General features: G+C 42.2%; 1 protein-coding gene across 1 annotated transcript in view; it reads right to left on the bottom strand.

The window, feature by feature from the left end:
- The window catches only part of LOC117555952 (protein diaphanous homolog 1-like), a 107,385-nt gene that overhangs the window by 55,232 nt on the left and 33,870 nt on the right, over positions 1-18,283 (bottom strand). Inside the window, 8 exon segments of the mRNA XM_034231037.1 lie at positions 4,919-4,927; positions 5,081-5,195; positions 7,565-7,856; positions 7,858-8,114; positions 10,276-10,455; positions 12,305-12,369; positions 14,941-15,056; positions 17,339-17,455. Of these exon segments, the coding sequence (XP_034086928.1) occupies positions 4,919-4,927; positions 5,081-5,195; positions 7,565-7,856; positions 7,858-8,114; positions 10,276-10,455; positions 12,305-12,369; positions 14,941-15,056; positions 17,339-17,455 (1,151 nt within the window).

Raw genomic sequence — 18,283 nt, 5'->3', positions numbered from 1 at the left:
CATTTCTGTGCATGATGTATTGTCTATAAACTGTGCTTTATGAACGACCCAGGGGTAAATCTACAATGTATCACTCAGCTGACAAGTTTGTACCAGCACTGCAATCATTTTGCTGCAATGTACAAATTAAAACAGTGCCAAGAGACATGTGTTATTTTCATTACCTTGGACATTTGTCTTTGGCTGACAATGACCTTGAGCAAGTGTACTGCAAGAAAAACAAGTCGCAAAATGTTGTGAACTCTGTTTAGCAGATGCTGTCATAACCTAATCAACAACCCTGCAGCAGAACGCTCCATGCCTTTTTGTCTTTTATTGCTAATGTATTAAATATCTCATGCCTTTAACTGATTGGTCTACAACACGTGAGAGGCCCCTAGCAGCACGAACACACACACGGCACTTTCTTTCTGATTGGTGGCTCATTAAGGAGAAAGTGCATGGAACAGACATAAGATGAAACTAACCATCACAATTACACGCACACCTACAGAGAAGGAAATTGATTTCTTCTGAACACAGGGAGATCAAAAGGCTTATTATAATTGGTTTGTAAATGTGGTTGAGCTTACCCACCCACTCTCTCAAACACATCCTCCACACATCTGTATTTGAAGCAAATGTGATACAGGTAGGTGCTGTTGGTTGTGTAGGTGTTTACAGCAGAGATGTACAGTGAATGGCATCACAAAGTGACTTCTTGGAATGGGGGGGGTCTCTACAAGAAAAGGAAATGAGGTCGTCGTACTACAACAGACCACAGAAACACAGCAAGGGTGTAGAGGCTGGAGAATTGGGATATGAAAATGATCCTCACATTATGAGGATTAATAATCATATATGCTCCTGGCCCTTTTCTCTCCCGAATCAAATTAATCACCAGCGTTCCCCCTAGCCCAGCCTTTCCCCTCTGCTCTCTCTTCTTTCTTTCTTTCACCTACCTCCTCCTCCTCCTCCTCCTCCCCCTCCTCTCTCTCCTTCTTTTGCTAATTGGGCTATCTGAGGTGCCGACTTCAAAAGGCATCTGCTATCAAACACAGTCTGAAAAAGTGAGAGCAGTTCAGGGTATCTATACCCATTTTAGATGAACAGTGTATGAATTCAAGGCTTGTCACTGTCCTGCACTTTTCAAAAAATGGATAACCACATATGAACGACCTGTGTTTGGATTCCTGTTATCTGTCATTACCATTAGAGAGAAGAAAACAAATACTAAAGAGTAGAAAACAGACACAGGCACTTCAAAGCGAGGGATTGAGAATAGGGCTGAACGATTAATCGATTTTAAATCGAAATCGCGATTTGAAATGATGTGATTATGAAATCGCAAAGCCTGCGATTGTTTTCTTCTTCTTGTGTTTCAGTCATCCACACCAATCAGAAGTGCTGTGCTCCACATGTACCAGCCATTGTTAACCAATCAGAAGTGGCCCATGATAGAAGGTGACAGATTGATCCAATCACCTGCCAAGTGCTTCTGAAAGTGCCTGCCCTTTCCAAATGGCTTCCAATGGAGCTTTAGATGGTTTGGTGCTCCATCACATGTTTTACATCTATCACAGGGTGAATCTTAAACTGAAGCTTGACTTTAAAGCAACCCAACGGAAGTTTCATGTAAGTTTAGTTTTTTCACTCGTAGCTCGGGCTGCGGGGGTGCTAGAGACGGGAGTACGTTGATACGACCTTCCTAGCCGGAGATATGGCCGCATTTTACAATAAACTTCCGTTGGGTCGCTTAAAAACAAATATCGCAATTCGAATCGCAATCGCAATATTTGTCAGAAAAATCGCAATTAGATTTGTTCCCAAAATCGTGCAGCCCTAATTGAGAATCAGTAGCTTAAGGGAGAAAGTGGGGATAAGCCTCCCGTCTGAAACCGAACGCATTACGCCAACTATTGTTCAGCCACACATACTTCTCATGTAAACAATTTGGCTCTTTACAATTGCAAATAGTCATATCAGGTCTCCAATGATAAAGCTGTGAATCCATCTTTTGTTGTTTTCTCTTGTCTTTATTTTTCTTAACTCTCTGTCAAAGCGTCTTTGAGTTTCATGAAAAGCGCTATAAAAGTCCCATGTATTATTATTATTATTATTATTAAAGCTGTTACACACGCAAAGCACAACAATGGGGGACAGCATGGCAGTCTTTTCCATACTATACTTAAAGATAGCAGTAAAATAGGTTTCTCTACCACAATTATTGTTGGAGATTTTGCTAGGTATGTCCTTATCAATTCCTTTAAATACCAAACTGTATCTTTGTGATCGACGACAGTGATAAGTCAGAAGGAATATTCCCAAACTGCTCCTAGAGGTGGTGCACTTCCTGGCAACCTTGACAGTTTGCATCCTCGGTAATCCAAAACTAACTCAATCATTCCCACTTCTCCTTTTCATGTTGTCAGCTTCATTTTGTATTTTCACCCTGGTAAATAAGATGTTGAGCAGTAGCTACCGTACTACTAACGGTGGCCTTGGGTGCAATGGTTGTTTGGCAAGTTAAGTCGTTTTAGACGTTAAAGGTGAAAAGACTTCAGGCAAAGAGGGCTTGACTGGAATAAATCAAGTAAGGTGAAGTGTTCCTGTGCGGACATGTTATATTCTTGCCTGGGCTCAGCATCACGGCTGGAATACAATCTTATCAGGCAAAAGAAAGCCTGTGAGGGTTTTAAAGTTAGATGCAGCTCAATTAGAGCAGATGCTTTACTACATTAAAAAAAAGAACAACCAATGATTGCTTAAAGTAAAGTAGATCGTGCTCAGTGTTCTAATCTGTAAAAACTAAGATCTTAACATTGTTCCTTCATTGTTAGAAAAGATTCTGTCAGTGATTGAAAATATTCAGTTAATGTGACACTGCATAAAAACAATGCAGAAACTGAATGTTGGATTCAGACATTCCTACGGGAAAGTAGGATTTCAAAGAATCTGCTCTTGTGAGGTCAAAATCCATCTTAATATATCAAAAGTAATATATCATCAACAGGAGACAAACAATTAGGGATTGTTCAACGATTGTACCAGGATTTGTTTAGGTCATTTCCTACATGCTCAACAGCTGGTGGGAAACAGGAGGATGAAGAATCACTAGCCTGATCTTCACTGCTGAACATGACCCTGTTTTCAATGAGAGAACAGATACGTAGCTGGAGATTTACAGACTGAAACGGAAATAACTACATACAGTAGATAGAGAGCAGAGTATAAAATACATGTAAACGTGTTTGTGTGTGTGATTATGTGCGATTGTGTGTGTCAAAGTGTGGAAATGTGTCCATGAGAGCCATGTGCAGCCAGAGGGCGTGTCTCCCACCATCAGCGCTATGCTCTTCCACCAAGCGTCAGAGGTCAACACCCCTGACCCTGCCCTGAGCACAACACCCCCTGCACGTGCGTGTGCGTGTGCGTGTGCGTGTGTGTGTAGCTCCAGCTGTGCTGCTGGGCAGCTGATGGAGAGCAGGAAGAAAGGTCAGCGGTTGCTCGATGTGTTGTCTGTCTGTTTACAGTGTAACGAAGAATGGGAGGCGCAAGAGGAGGATGAACAGGAGGATGAGGAAGAGTGAAGCCGGGCTTGCAGAAAGGGAGGGATTAGGAGAAGGATAGGGAGGTCAGAAGGAATGTATTATGCCTTGAGCGGTGTGTTTAAGCAAGAGAAGGAAGGACAAGGGGTGAAGGGTCAATCTGCATTACCAGAGCTGGTTGCTTATTGAGCGTGTATAAATGTGCAACCGCAAACGCACAATCTTGACACAGTGTGGAGTAAACAACACATGCTCTGAACAAACCACAAGATGCTTACACAACAGTTCAATCAAATCCTAATTATGTTATGAAGAATATGTTATTCTTAACTACCCGACAGATTCAAGAAACACACGGGAAATGAACAACACATACAGAGAAATAAACGCACTGGACCTGGTCTCTTTCTTTCTCTCTCTCTCTCACACACACACACACACACACACACACACGGTACATCCAAACAGGCAGAGATACAGACAGGTGCGGGGCTATGAAAAGGCCACGGTGTCTTTATAGTCAGCTCTCAGAAAAGGTTATTAGGCATCAACCGGAATAGGCGGCTGTCTCAGCCAATAGAAAGTGGAGGCATGAGCGCAAGGGCCGAGAGGGTGGAGGGGTCAAATCAAGGAGTGACAGGCGGACGTTAGGACTTGCCATCCAGGTGAATGCAGATGGAACAGCTGCCAACACTGACATTTAACTGACATCAACAGCTAGCATTAGCAACGTGTGCACTTCTGTTTATGTATATGACATAAGAAACAGTGTGTGTGTGTGTGTGTGTGTGTGTGTGTGTGTGTGTGTGTGTGTGTGTGTGTGTGTGTGTGTGTGTGTGTGTGTGTGTGTACTGTGAGTAAATCTGAAGGTCAGACAGAATTATATACAAATCCACACACACGGTCTGTCTGTGATTTCGTGGTGTGCTGGTTATGATATGAATATGGAGGAGTTGGAGCAGAAGGCTTAGTGACACTGGGACAAGGTGATAGGAGTGGACAGGTGTGCGCGTGTGAGCGTTCGCCGGTGTGTCAGCGCTTTGTGCCAGGACAGCAGGTGGCTAGTCAAAGGACATCAGTGACCTTCTCCTTATCCCTCCTTCTACCCTCCTCTCTTTGTCAATCTCTTCCTCTGTCCCCAAGTCCCAATTTATCACACAGGGCGCTCTGCCTCTGCACAACAAGTCACGGGCACGTTGAGAAGATGAACACATACACAGGTGTGGGTGGTTTATTCATGAACTTTTGTGAGATTCTGTTTTGACACTGTGTTGTTGAATAATGTAAATGCACAGTGTGTCCTCCAAGCAGAGTAAGTGAAGGGTGAGAAAGTCTGGAGAGGATGTGTGAAAAAATAACTAAATGGAAGTGTGTGTGTGTGATATGCTTACCTTTAGTGGCTGATGGAAGAGGATTGAAATAGACATAGAATTGGGAAGAGAGAGGGGGGGTTGAGAAAGAGAGTGAGACATTGCTCATTACCGTGAAACACAACATGATAACAGTATTGGTAAATAAAATAAAAAACACACAAGCCAAAGCCACACACTCACGCTTTGTCTGTGAGGAGAAGGCCAAGGTGAGTTTGGCAAAGAGCTCGTTGCTTTCAAATGTATTCTCTTTTGCCTTGATCCAGAAACTCTTCTCAGAGAGGTCCTCAGACCCGATCTAGAGAGAGAAATGCCAGAATAGACAGAGAGAGAAAGAAAGGGGGAGACAGAGGTGTATTGTATCTGTTAGAGCGGTGCTTCTCAAACTTTTTTCAGTAATGTACCCCCTTTGAGAAATGTTCTCAGCCGAGTACCCCCTGACCGACCCCGAACATTTTTGATAGAAAAAGCCTATATACATAATTACAATATAGTGATGTTCCATCAGTGTGTGATTTATTAACTCCTTCATGCGTTACAACAAACTAAGGATTTTTTCATCTTTGTGCATGAAAAAAAAGAACATACACGATTTTTCCAAGGGGTTTTTCAATTGAAGTAATATGTTTAACAAACCAATGAACAAAATGATATATTATGAAAAACTATAAAATACAATACACACATTTGACATGTTTATATGAGGACCCCCTTGGTGGTTCTAGAAATATTTTATATACAATTGTGTTTTCTATTTCACTTACTGTACTAAGATTATTTTTGTAATCATGCATGGTATTTTTTTTAATTAACCTTTTTTTTTATCTCACGTACCCCCTGCAGTACCCCCAGGGGTCCGCGTACCCCCATTTGAGAGTCACTGTGTTAGATAGCCATATCATCAAATTGACTCAATTTCCCCAAAATGGTCATCTGTGCACCTGGCAAACAATGAGATGAGCAGATAAAGGAGTCGGCAGAACAAAAGAAACAGCCGGGCTGTCAAAGGAAGAGGCAGGGTATGATAGAGAGAGAAGAGGAGGTTGAAGGAAGGAAGCATGGCACAAAGAGGAGGAAACAGGTAGTTATTTCCTCTAATCTTCACAGATTGTCTCTACCACAAAGCATCTTATGCTCCAGAGCGTCACACACAGAAACAAAAAGAAATACAGAGCCGGGTTCCATTCGTTCCTGCTTCGCCCTTACCCAGCTGCGTTCTCTACATCCCCCCCTTTGTCTTGATATCGCTCTCCCTCCCTCTCTCTCTCTATTCTGGTCTAAAGTCACAATTAACTTTGTATGTTTTTCCTTTACTTTCTGAGTGTTCTCATTAAAAGGGAACGAGAAAGAGAGAAAGTGAAACGGAGAGAAAGAACTGGTAGTAAATGTACAGATATCAGTCCTTTCATTATGGACCGAGCCTGAGGGATGGGAGCGTTGGACAGAGAAGACAGAGAGAAGGGAAATGTGATATGGGAATGAGCTGAAGGAGCAAGAAAGAAAAGCAGGAGAGTATGCAAAAAGGAGGATGAGACCAAGCCAGAAAAAAAAGTTAATTTAAATTACAAAAGAATACTGTCCTTTCTGGCAGCAATTTAATTATCTTTCAGTGGCGCAGTTAAAAGAAGAAGGCTTATTAAAAAGCAATTTCTGTGACATCCTCGTCAAACACTCTCACCAGCCCGAGAGAGCAAGAGAGAGAGAAGAGAGAGAGAGAAGTTAAATGCTGATGAAGTCTGCTGAAGCCATTAAACAGTAGCTTTAGGCTACAGAAAGACAGAAGGCCGTTTTGATGTTTTAACCATCACAGATGAGAGGGTGGAGAAGAACATGAAGCACATAGTCATGAGATACACGTATGCATGCGAGTGACTTTAGGTCAACATCTCACTGTAGAAGCTCCCTCTCACCCGGAGCTATTTCTAAATATATTTTAAACTAAACACAGTAAGATTCACTTAACTTTAAATTAAAGTCATACCTTCTCATTAGGAGCTAAAAAACAGTAGGCTGTATTAGCAGACAACTGCCTCATCGAAACAGGATACCACAAAAACAAGCAAGCGCAAGTTATTTTAATTGTTGTGAAACAATAATACCAAACAAAAAAACCTGTATGCAAGATTTGACATTTCTGGGGATTTCATGTGCCCAATTAAAAAGAAATGTGTTGCAGAAAGACGCATGGAGCTTTAATACTGGTATTAACCATGTGGCCAAACCTATGCTGAAAAAGGTTTGTTCACAATAAAGAGAGATCTCTGAGGACATTAAATACTAACTGAACTCATAAATGATGTTAAACCTCACCTGTCTGGTTCAGTTAATCGTAGTCAGGTCAGGCCATGTATATAACCTGATAAGGCATATGTTTTGGTAACCATAGCACATATGCATGTCAGCATGTTCCTGATGAACAGGTCAAAAGCCGGTAGAACTGCTGTGCTTTTATCCAAATCAGAACACTTTGTCAGTTCATCACGTCCAATTAAAAGTGACAGGAGCGCCTTGGGAGCCCAATGGTTAGGGACCGATGCCATATGGCTGCAAAGTCCCATGTTCCCGCAAAATATCTACTATTTTTACTCTACCAGATAAATAACTGATGATTTTATGATCACTTTTTCAAAATGAATAATATATTGAACCATCTAACTAAGGACTGACCTTGCTCCAGTTGGCTCTCTTCAGTTGGACCTCAGGCTTGTACTCCTTTTTAGGCTCGAGTCCAAAAGGCAGTGAGGGTGGTGCGGGGGCCCCCCAGCCCCCCATGCCAAACGGTGGAGGGGGAGGCATACCTGGGCCTGGCGGTGGAGGGGGGGCACCAGGAAACCCTGGCGGAGGTGGCGGTGGTGGAGGTCCCATCCCAGGTAAGGGTGGAGGGGGTGGTGGTCCTGCCATGCCCGGGAGGGGTGGGGGGGGTGGAGGTCCTGGCATGCCAGGGAGGGGTGGGGGGGGGTGGGGGTCCTGGCATGCCCGGTAAAGGAGGTGGAGGAGCAATATACGCTTGACCCGGTAAAGGAGGAGGGGGAGGGGGACCAGGCATGCCTGTCTGGCCAGGTAGGGGCGGGGGTGGAGGTGGATGGGGCATACCTGCATTCTGGCCTGGGAGAGGAGGGGCGGGAGGTGGAGGCGGCAAACCTGGTGTTGGCACGGGAACAGTAACTGTGACAACTCTCGTCTTAGCCTCTTCCAGATCTTTAGACAGCTTTTCAATCTGCAGGAGAGTAATGAAGGATGTTATCATACATTTGAATCATAATATGACTCGATATACTACTGTAACTCTCCACACCACAAACTGTCATTTATCAGTATTTATGCATGTATGTATGTATACGTACAACTTGACTGTATATTGTTCATTCCTTGAATTGTCATTATTGTGTTTAGCTTTGGCAATCTCCACCATTTCAAAAGAATGGCCATGCCGACAGAGTGATTAGATTTGAGAGAAAGAAAGAGTGACGTAGAGAGGGATTAAAGCAAGGGAAGGATTGAGTTTTGGGAGAGATGGGGAGAGGATGGATGACAAGTCACAAAGAGAAAAACACAACAGGGGGAATTAAGTCCAAAGAGGAAATCAAACGAAAAAAGTTTTTAAGAGGACAAACTCAAATTAATTTATAGTGAGCGTGAAATGATTTTTTTTATTTCCTCACTGAATGACTAATCACAGTATTTACATCAGTGAGGCACAACTCTTGAGAGAAACTGTCCAAGTCATTAAAATCAGCCAGCTAATATTGGCCTCTGCAAGGTCGGTGCTTTGAGATAGAGTATACTTTACACAACTCAGAGCGTAGTACAGAGAAGTTGATTCACTGGGTGTGTTCGACTTCCAGAAGGTGTGTTGAGTGTGAACAGTGTGCCTGTGAAAGCGTGTCTGTCTGAAGCGTAACAAATTGTTTGTGTCGTTTCCTCAGACTTTGAAAAGAAGACAGCGACAGACATAAAGGGCCTTGGAGGCAAGCTTTCTTAGTGAGGAAGCAGATGAAGAGTTGGGCACAGCTTCACACGGAGGGACAGTGAGAGATCTCGACATGTGAAGAAATCTTGGATGGGCAGCGCCTCAAACACAGAGGAAGTGAGCCATCTTAGTATGAGAAGCTTGTCTGATGCCTGGCTGGTGATGCTGTTGATGCATCGGACAACTGTGTGTGCATATGTGTGTTAGGGCTTTTGTGTGGTGAGACGATGACTCTGCTGGCATCAGCCACTTTGGATGAAGCTCATTTTGGAAGCTGTGCAGTTCTCTCGCTGACTGACACACAGCGGAACATCTTCACGTGGTCATGAGCACACATGCACAGAGGCAGACTGTTCTGGGTCACTTGGTGTGTTTGTGAGTTCGGGTGTCACTGTGAGGCAGAGTCCAGCTGGTGTGGCAGCAGGACTCTGACAGCTAAACAATCCTCATCTTTGCCTCCCTACTGGATGAGTGCACACACACACACACACACACACACACACACACACACACACACACACACACACACACACACACACACACACACACACACACACACACACACACACACACACACACACACACACACACACACACACACACACACACACACACACACACACACACACACACACACACACACACACACACACACACACACACACACACACACACACACACACACACACACACACACACACACACACACACACACACACACACACACACACACACACACACACTGGGTGTGTGTATCTTGGCCTTAAAACATTCAGTTTGTGCCATCATTTTCCTTTCTTCTTCTTTCTTCTCCCTTTAGTCACTCTTTATACTCCAATTCCCACTTTTTTTTGTATTGACTTTCTTAATCTCTAAAGGATTTGGCTTATTCTCACGATATCCTTTTAGTTTGTTTCCTATTTTCATGCCATGCTGGCAGTTGGCGAACTCATTTAAGGCCAGGGGGCTTCTGTGTTTGTGTGGGTGTGCATAGATGTTGGACAACTTTTTGGTGCTTAGACTTCTGCAATATTGTATTCATCGAAGGCTCCAAATATTTCACTTCTTGCAGCTCTAGCAGAAGTTTCTGTTTTGAATGGGTGTGTGGTTCCATTAAACTCACTGATTCAATTATCTGACTCAATCTATATGGACGTGTCCTAAAGTTCTGGTTATTTTTGTATTGTCTACGCGGCATCAAACAATGATGGAAGTACTGTATGAAGTCTTTTGGAGCTGGTCACCTTGTCTGTATGAAGTGTCAGGTTCAGCTCACCTTTTAAATAGATGTAGGTGTGTATTGTAAGATGAATCCACTCAGCAAATACTTCTCTTAAAATGCAAACAGTTCTATTTCTATACTTGGAGTTATTTGAATTCAAAGAAAGGTAAGTATGTGTTTGTGTACCTGCTGTTGCAGAGTGCCAAGCTGTAGTTGCAGTCCCTGGTTCTCCTTTTCTCGGTCCAGCTTCGAATTGGCCAGCTGTTCCTTCTCTTGGCTCAAGTCCTGCAGCTTCTGCTCATAGTCACCCTCCAGTTTCGTCAGCTCCACCTGCAACTCGTGGCGTGATGTCAGCTCTGCATCCAGCTAATACACGTGTGGAAAGTCATAGAGAGGGACAGGCTTAGTTGCAGTACTCTTGAAGTGCAAAGTAGACTTTTTGTTGGCTTTTCCATTGTTGTGCAGTGCTCAATTCCAAGAAGAATTCTCTTGAGGCTGGCAAAAAATATTCTCTCAGGCACTAACAAACGATCCAATTGGCAACAGGACTGCACAGATACGGTGCTATTGTTGAGAAAATAGTGTTGGTGATGTGTATGTTTTATGAATATTCAGTTATACGCGTGCAACTTCTTCATATCCACCTGTCAGAGTAAACTCTTCCCCTGGATATTAGGCACAGTCTCTAGTCAGCAAATATAAAGGACTTTTGTGCCAACAGTCTCATGTAACTGATACCAAAACAACAAACGTACATTTACCCTCAAAATCTTATTTTAATTGAATGATTGAATTCAAATTCAATACTGAATAGTATTAGAAATGAATTACCAAAGGAATATATTAAATATTTTACAGCATTCTTGGTATAAAATAAAGGCAAATAATGGGTGTTTTTGGAGGGGTTCTATTACAGGATTAGGTTAGAGCTAGAGGTCTTCAAACGAAAGAACCCTTTCTATACAATTGAATTTAAAGGATGACTGAAGAGCAGTAAAAGCTCAACATAAGATGCAGAGCATCGATATCAAGCCCAAATTACCAAAACACCACGGCTCTCGACTGAGATATGGGAGCAAAGCATGCAAAAGCTTTTAGTCTCCCTCTTGAAGCTGCAGCACTTTTTCTAGCTCAAAGACCAGTAGAAGCCATTTCTTACAGTCTAGTGCTTTCAGTTTCATTATATAAAATTGTACTGGTAATTAGTGTCAATTATTGAGTTAGGATGCTCTAGTGCACTTGTTCACATCTCTCTTTCATTTCAAGCATATGCATTTTTTTTAAAGGGAAAAAGAAAATGTTGTACCCTAGTTTAATGTTCCCACTTTCATAAATTGTCAAGTGTTTTCTTCTAGGACACTTGACAAACAGGATAAGAGTATGAAAACAGATGACAACATGAACACACAGACACACATGGCCGTTTCATTTCATTTCCGACAACAGATCCGTTACTCTAGCTGTCAGCGCCCTGACAGCCTCATCCCTGCCAAAGAGACTGCCTGCAATTACCCCTAGCACTATGGTGTGTGTGTGTGTGTGTGTGTGTGTGTGTGTGTGTGTGTGTGTGTGTGTGTGTGTGTGTGTGTGTGTGTGTGTGTGTGTGTGTGTGTGTGTGTGTGTGTGCGCGCGCGGATAAATGGATATGATCCAATGTGAGTGTGTGTCTTTATGCACGCCTGAATGAAGGCTAGTTGCAGCTCTCTCTTTGCAATTATCCTGTCACTGGAACAGGAACATCAGGCCAGCGGCGCGTCGCAATCAAGGCATTTACCCCCCTGTGTGTGTGTGTGTGTGTGTGTGTGTTGTGTGTGTGTGTGTGTGTGTGTGTGTGTGTGTGTGTGTGTGTGTGTGTGTGTGTGTGTGTGTGTGTGTGTGTGTGTGTGTGTGTGTGTGTGTGTGTGTGTGTGTGTTATTTGCTAGCCTATAGAGTATTTGTCTGTCGGACACATGAATTATCATTTTCTTAGTCACCCACTGTCCCTCCCTTTTTTCTTATTTGTCATCTCATGTCAGACAAACACTGGTCGCATAGAATTTCATTACAATCTCAATGTGTGTGAGCGGGAGACGTTGGCTTTAACAATGTATGAATCTTTTTTGATTGTGACAGGTTGTGTGCTTCTGGGATGACGTGAAAATATGTGTGTGACTTGCTGTTGCTTGTGTGAGCATGTCTGGTTATTTAACGTGAATCATTTTGAGTGCGTTTCACCTTCTTCTCCAGCTCAGATGCCTTGGCCTCGCTTGTTTCTACCTTGGTTTGGTCCACCATGTTGTCTGCGGACAAACAGAGAGAGGACAGAATAATAGAAAAGAGAAAGAGAAAAAAAAAGGTGGTGGGTAAGATAAGGGTTTCAGACAATGCACCTGCACACGTCTGGAAGTGAAGACATCGCACCCTTCAGTCTGGCACATGCGGTGCGCCCAGATACACATTCACAAACAGATGCATACACACAAAGAAAGCATCCTATTGGTCTTCCTGTTTCTCCCTTATCACACCACTCAAAGTCAAGATCTGTGAGAAGATTGTGGAGCCATCTCATTACAACAGGGTGCCATCTGTTGCATTCTGCTTCTACACATCATTACCTTTTAAACATCCAATACATACACCTTTGTCTGGCTGTGTGTCTGTGCAAGAGAGGTGGGAGCACACAAAATATGAAATCTGACACCATTTTATAATAATTTGTATATTAAAAAAATAAATAAATACTATATAACAGTGTTAAAGTAATCCACTATCAGAGGTTCTTCTTGGTATAGGACCAGGTGAGAAGGACACATGCTGACCAATAGGGTTCCTTTGCAGAATAAGTGCAGGGCGGTGCCGTAAAATAACTAATTAACATGAAGATGGATGCCACAAAGTCACCGGATGAAAGACAGCTAATCATGATCCCAGGAGAGGGATCAAACAGATAGATAGCAGAGATAGAAGAGCTGGAAAAAGCTAAATAGTAAATGAAGTAATGGAATAACTTATAGAAAGGGAAATATACAGATTGTGAAAAGATAAAGTTTGAGTCTGAAAATATGGCTGGTGGAAAAAGAAGTGGAAGTTGCCTTATATCTAGATAGGGTAGGCAGAGCAAAAATGGGAAATCTATTTTGTGAGAGAGAAGATTTTGCCAGATGAAAGGACTTCACAATAATATGCCAACCCACACACAATTTCAGAGCGTGCATTTGTATGAGTTTACATGGTTATTGGATGCGTAATGGAAGAAGGGGGGCTGTTACTTCTGTCATGGTGGCAAGGCTAAATGGGACAAACTTGGAATAGAGAGCACTAAGGGAGCCAGAATATGGGGAGAAAACTGTGCTGAATTTCAGAGTTCAAAGAAAAACACTAAATAATGCATGCAGGGCAGAATTGGGCTGCTTTCCACCGATAATAACTCTGGCAGCATTAAAGGAGGCCAGCCAGTTTGTGTGTATGTCAGGACCCATTTAGAAGCAGTGCAATTAGAGCCTCCTACGGTGAGCAACGGAGACCCGCCATAAAGGAGTATTGAACTCTTGAGACATGGCCTGCAACTCCATTATGCTCTGGTTTGGTTTACTATAGTCAGTCAGTTTCCAGTGCTGTCACTCAAGTCCACAATTCCACATGCACTTAAATGCATATGCACCACAGCCAAATTCAGCATTTCATGTGTGTGTAAAAAAAAAAAGTCATAATGCTTTCTTGATACCCGAGGAAAAGTCTGTTATTTTATTCCAGTAGCTGGTAGGCATTCTGTGTCTCACTCACAGCCACTTATGTTCACCATTTTTTTTCTTAAAACTATAATTGTGTGCATACATGTGCATCAAATGACTTTAAATAACTTGCTGTAACCACTACTAGCCATTAAAGATCGTTTCCAAATGTGCTTGCAATGGAAGCGATAGAGGGAAAACTATACAGTCAGCGTTCTGCGCAAAAACATGAGGCAATATAAATCCAGCAGTCTGTGTTAATCAAATCAAGTGAGAACCCTCCAAAGTCTTCCTAGAATTTCCTTTTTTCTGTTTCCCCTGAAACAGTTTTCTCCAAAAGTGTCTTCTTGCTGAGCTGCAGCAAAGGCATAGCAAGCTGAAAAGGCAGTGACTTTGGAAAGTACTCAACTTGATTTGATTAACACAAACTGCTTAAGCCTAGCCTATTTTATTATCAAGAAGAAATCTCTAAAATTGTCCTTTTTACTCCAGTTGAAAAGGACATCAGGACAGGATCTTTAAATGGCCCGTTTGAAAAGGAGGAATAATGACACCTTTGATGCCCAATTCAAAGACTTGTGAACCTATTCAAAGGCACATGTACCTGTCCTGGGCCTTGCTGAATTCATACCTTTTTCTATTAATACATTCACCACAAGCACCTGAGAGTTTACATAAAACCAATTGTGTGTCAGGGATCAAACGTTGGAGATATCAGATGAATCTCACCTACTATATAGTAAAATGACACCCTTAGCTAAAGATCATATTTTACCACCAACCAGTGACTGTAAAACCTGTAGCACAATTCAGCTCAAAGGTACACTCTTCCACTCTGGCTCCACCCTGTGGTTGTACTGTACAACTGCACAATTGAAAACCATGGAATTATACACTGTATTATGACCAAGGTTAAATCACATAGGCCAGGTATAATCATGTCAGGGTTTGTGGGTGGAGCTGGCCAGAAGTGAAACATGGTTGAAGGTTCAACTCGCACAGCACTGAGCCAGTGTTGAAGTTTAATGACTGTGAAAATGAATATGGCTCTACATGTTTCAAAGTGTTTGTTGATGAGCAAGAAGGTGTCATGTGAAAAGGAAACGTAATATCATGTGTTTTCTGGTCCATGAAACTCACCTATCAAGCCTTCGATGTTGAAGCCGATGCTACGGCACTTGAAGTCCGGGTCCGCTCCATTTCTGTGAAGCACAACCTGAGCAATACACTCGTCTATCAACTTGTAGTACTGGGGCCTGCAGGATGGAGAGAGTGACAGATTTACAGAGAGATGGATTAGAAGACGGAGAGAAAGAAGTGAAGAGAGAAAATGGGAAGATGATGAGAAGGATGGAAAAACAATGGACGACAGTTAGTATGTGATGCTGGGGGAAAAAGGAAAATGTCACTTTCTACACCATACTTCACATGTTTCGACCACAATGACATTTATAGCAAATGTTTTATAACAAATATGTGTTCTATACCAGTGTAGCCTGCATTAATAAGAACATAATGTTGAGCGGGGCATGGGACTGAAGAGATGAAAGTAGGTTCATTTGTGTGAACACACATGCTTCGTCACTCTGTCTCTGTCTGCTACTGAGATTGGCTGTCTGTGTGACCATGACAGTTTGAGTTTCTTGTCACAATGATTGATTGTGTGCAACTGTGTTCTTGAGAGTGTGTTGGTGTATGTCCAACGCCCCGTGTCTGATCAAACCAGCTTCACACAGACACTCCATTTTGGAGGTGTCTTTTTCCCTGACCCCATTAGATGCTCTCAGAGTCACAAACTCAATACTTTATTTATTCTGTCTCCCTGCATCTCGTCTCTCTTATTCATTCTGCTTTTGTCTAACACTTATTCCACTCCTTCAATATACTTCAAGGTTTTTTTTTTTGTAAAGCTTAGATTTATCCGTGGAGCGAGAGAGACATCTAGTGTCTTTCTGTAAAACTGGAATAGATGTTTGTTTGGCTACATCCAAGAGCTGGCATTCAATACAAGCCTGACCATGTTTACTTATTAGATATAATAGGAGAAATGTGGTTGGTAGGCCTGAGGTTATACACATTTTGAAAAATTATAAAATACATATATATGTCATTACATTTTAAATCTATAAGGCTGTTTGCGGTCTGTGTGCATGCTTAGTATGTGCATGACTAGAGGTATGGAAATACATTTAAGTGCATTTAAGTATTCTGTTAGATCCTCAGGCAACCGTTTCCACTTGAGCTTGAGAAACTGTAAGAGCAAATCAGCAGGTGCTCTTTCATTCATTCCCACACAAAGGCAAAGCCTCCTTTTCCCTGTATGTCTCTCCCTCATTCCCTCAACATCTACCTAGCAATTTGCTTCAACTCTCAATTTCTTCTTCATTATAGTCTCGCCCTCCACCTCGCTTCTCTCCTCATCACTGTAATTATCAAGAGGTATTTTCTGCCACGATACAGCTCTCCCTCCCCCTCACTTCCTGTCTCTCTGAGGAGTCCATTACAGACTACCTCTGTTGTGGATCACAGATCACCTGGATGGAGGAAGCAGGACAGGAAAGAGGGAGGGATGGAAGAGAGGGGAGGTGAAAAAAGACCTCAGCTGGGACCATTTGTTTGGTCCAACCTACCTATTCAAGCCTCACAATTTATTCCCCAAACTGTGTTAAAAATAAACCACAATTTCCTGCCTGTCTGATAGCATCGAGGCAACGCTGACCATCAACACTACAACATCAAATGTGTGCATGCCTGGGCAGGCTGTTGTGAGTGTTTGCCTGTTTTCTGTGATGTTCAGTAAAGCAAACACATTCTTCTCGTGTGTTGCTGACTGTGAAAGTGGACATGCGTGTACAAATGTGCGAACACTATGCCGTACAACTCTCCACTTCCTTAACATTATTCTATCCCCGTCTAGTCATTCAATTATTCACTCTTCTCTCCTCCTCTGTTTCCCCAGCTAAACCCCCACGGGCTTTGGAAGACACAGGGAGAGACATTAGCATATTTCTGGTGATAAGAGGTGATGGTGTTCATTTCTATTCAAATGGAATTGGACTTCTTTGCATGTATTAATTTCTCAGCCTTTGAACGGTGCTCTTGAAGACAAACAGCAAATGGAGGACTGGACTGAGAGAAGGGAGAGGAGGACTAATTCCTTTTGCCTTGATTGTTTTGCTGTACTTTTATGGGACTGCATTGAAACTGCAAAATCAATTGCCAGTGACATGACTACTGTCTTTATGATATCAGGCTGCAATTGAGAATCTGAATTCTTATTCTAGAGTCAATCTCTGCATATTTGCCTTTTGCTACATGCACTGTTTCTCTGAATTCACAATTATTCAGACCATTTGAATAATTAACCTTATTGTAATGTTCACCCGCAAATGAGATTTAACGTATGATAATGATAGAATGTATGTAGTCTCATCACAAAACCTATATCACCATGTCAGCTCTAATAGGTGAATGGCTGGGTCGGTGCAGGTGTGAGAGGGAATTGACATGTATGAGTGTGTACATGTCTGTGTGTTACCTGGCCAAGTAGTCATTACGAACTAGCAGCAGGTGCTGCATCATGGACAGGAAGTGGGTTTCTCCCTTGGAGTCCTTCACTGTGTTGACTAGGATCTCAAACACTTCTCTCACATCAGTGAAGCAAAAGCAGTTAAGGCTTAATTAACATAATACAATAAAATAGTTTTAAATATAAACAACATCTTTAACACAAAGTGACTATTCTGAATAGTCTTTAAGTAACTTTTGCTGTATATACACCATTTACAAGGCAACAAACCTGAACACTGAATATCATGTTTGAGTTCAGAATCTACAGTGAACTAGAGATCAGGCTTTTAATCCCTCCTACCATGTCTTGCACAACTACCACAACCAGTTATATCACACAAATATGTTTAGGTTTCAAAATGAATTTGACCTCAGTGGTTATTCAATGCTGCAGTAGGACTGTGTTTACACTGTGTTGGGTAGCCCAAGGAGACACCTGGTGTTGAAACATATTATTGCAAGCCACAGACTGCACACAGAATTACAGGAGTTGTTTGAATCATTTTTTAAGCTGTTAATCAAAGTGTGCTGTAGTAGTAAGAATGACTTTCTATCAAAGATCCCTGTCCATCCTGGATGTCACACTGAGTCAAATAGCCTCAAACAGTAAGTGTTGTGTGATAAAGATCACAAGAGAGTCCTTTTAAATCTTAATCTGTAAACGTGCTTTTTGTCAAACCAGGACAACATCATGATAGACATAAACGTTTAAAAGGTGGAGATCATATTGGAGAAGAATTGAGCAGCACACAACTTAGCAGTCATTGGACTGACCCTTCTCTGTACAAAAATAAAAGAACAGATGGTTCTGACCTGCAGCAAAGCAATGTCAAAGTCCACCAGTGGTTGGATGTTTTGATGTTTTTACCGCACTGCAGATGAGTAGCAAATGTCTGTGAGCTGCTAATTGGCA

This window comes from Gymnodraco acuticeps, unplaced genomic scaffold (genome assembly GCF_902827175.1).
Source record: "Gymnodraco acuticeps unplaced genomic scaffold, fGymAcu1.1, whole genome shotgun sequence".
NCBI classification, from domain to species: Eukaryota; Metazoa; Chordata; class Actinopteri; order Perciformes; family Bathydraconidae; genus Gymnodraco; species Gymnodraco acuticeps.
Note: the sequence above shows the minus strand (reverse complement) of the source record. Positions and strands in the feature narration are given on the sequence as shown.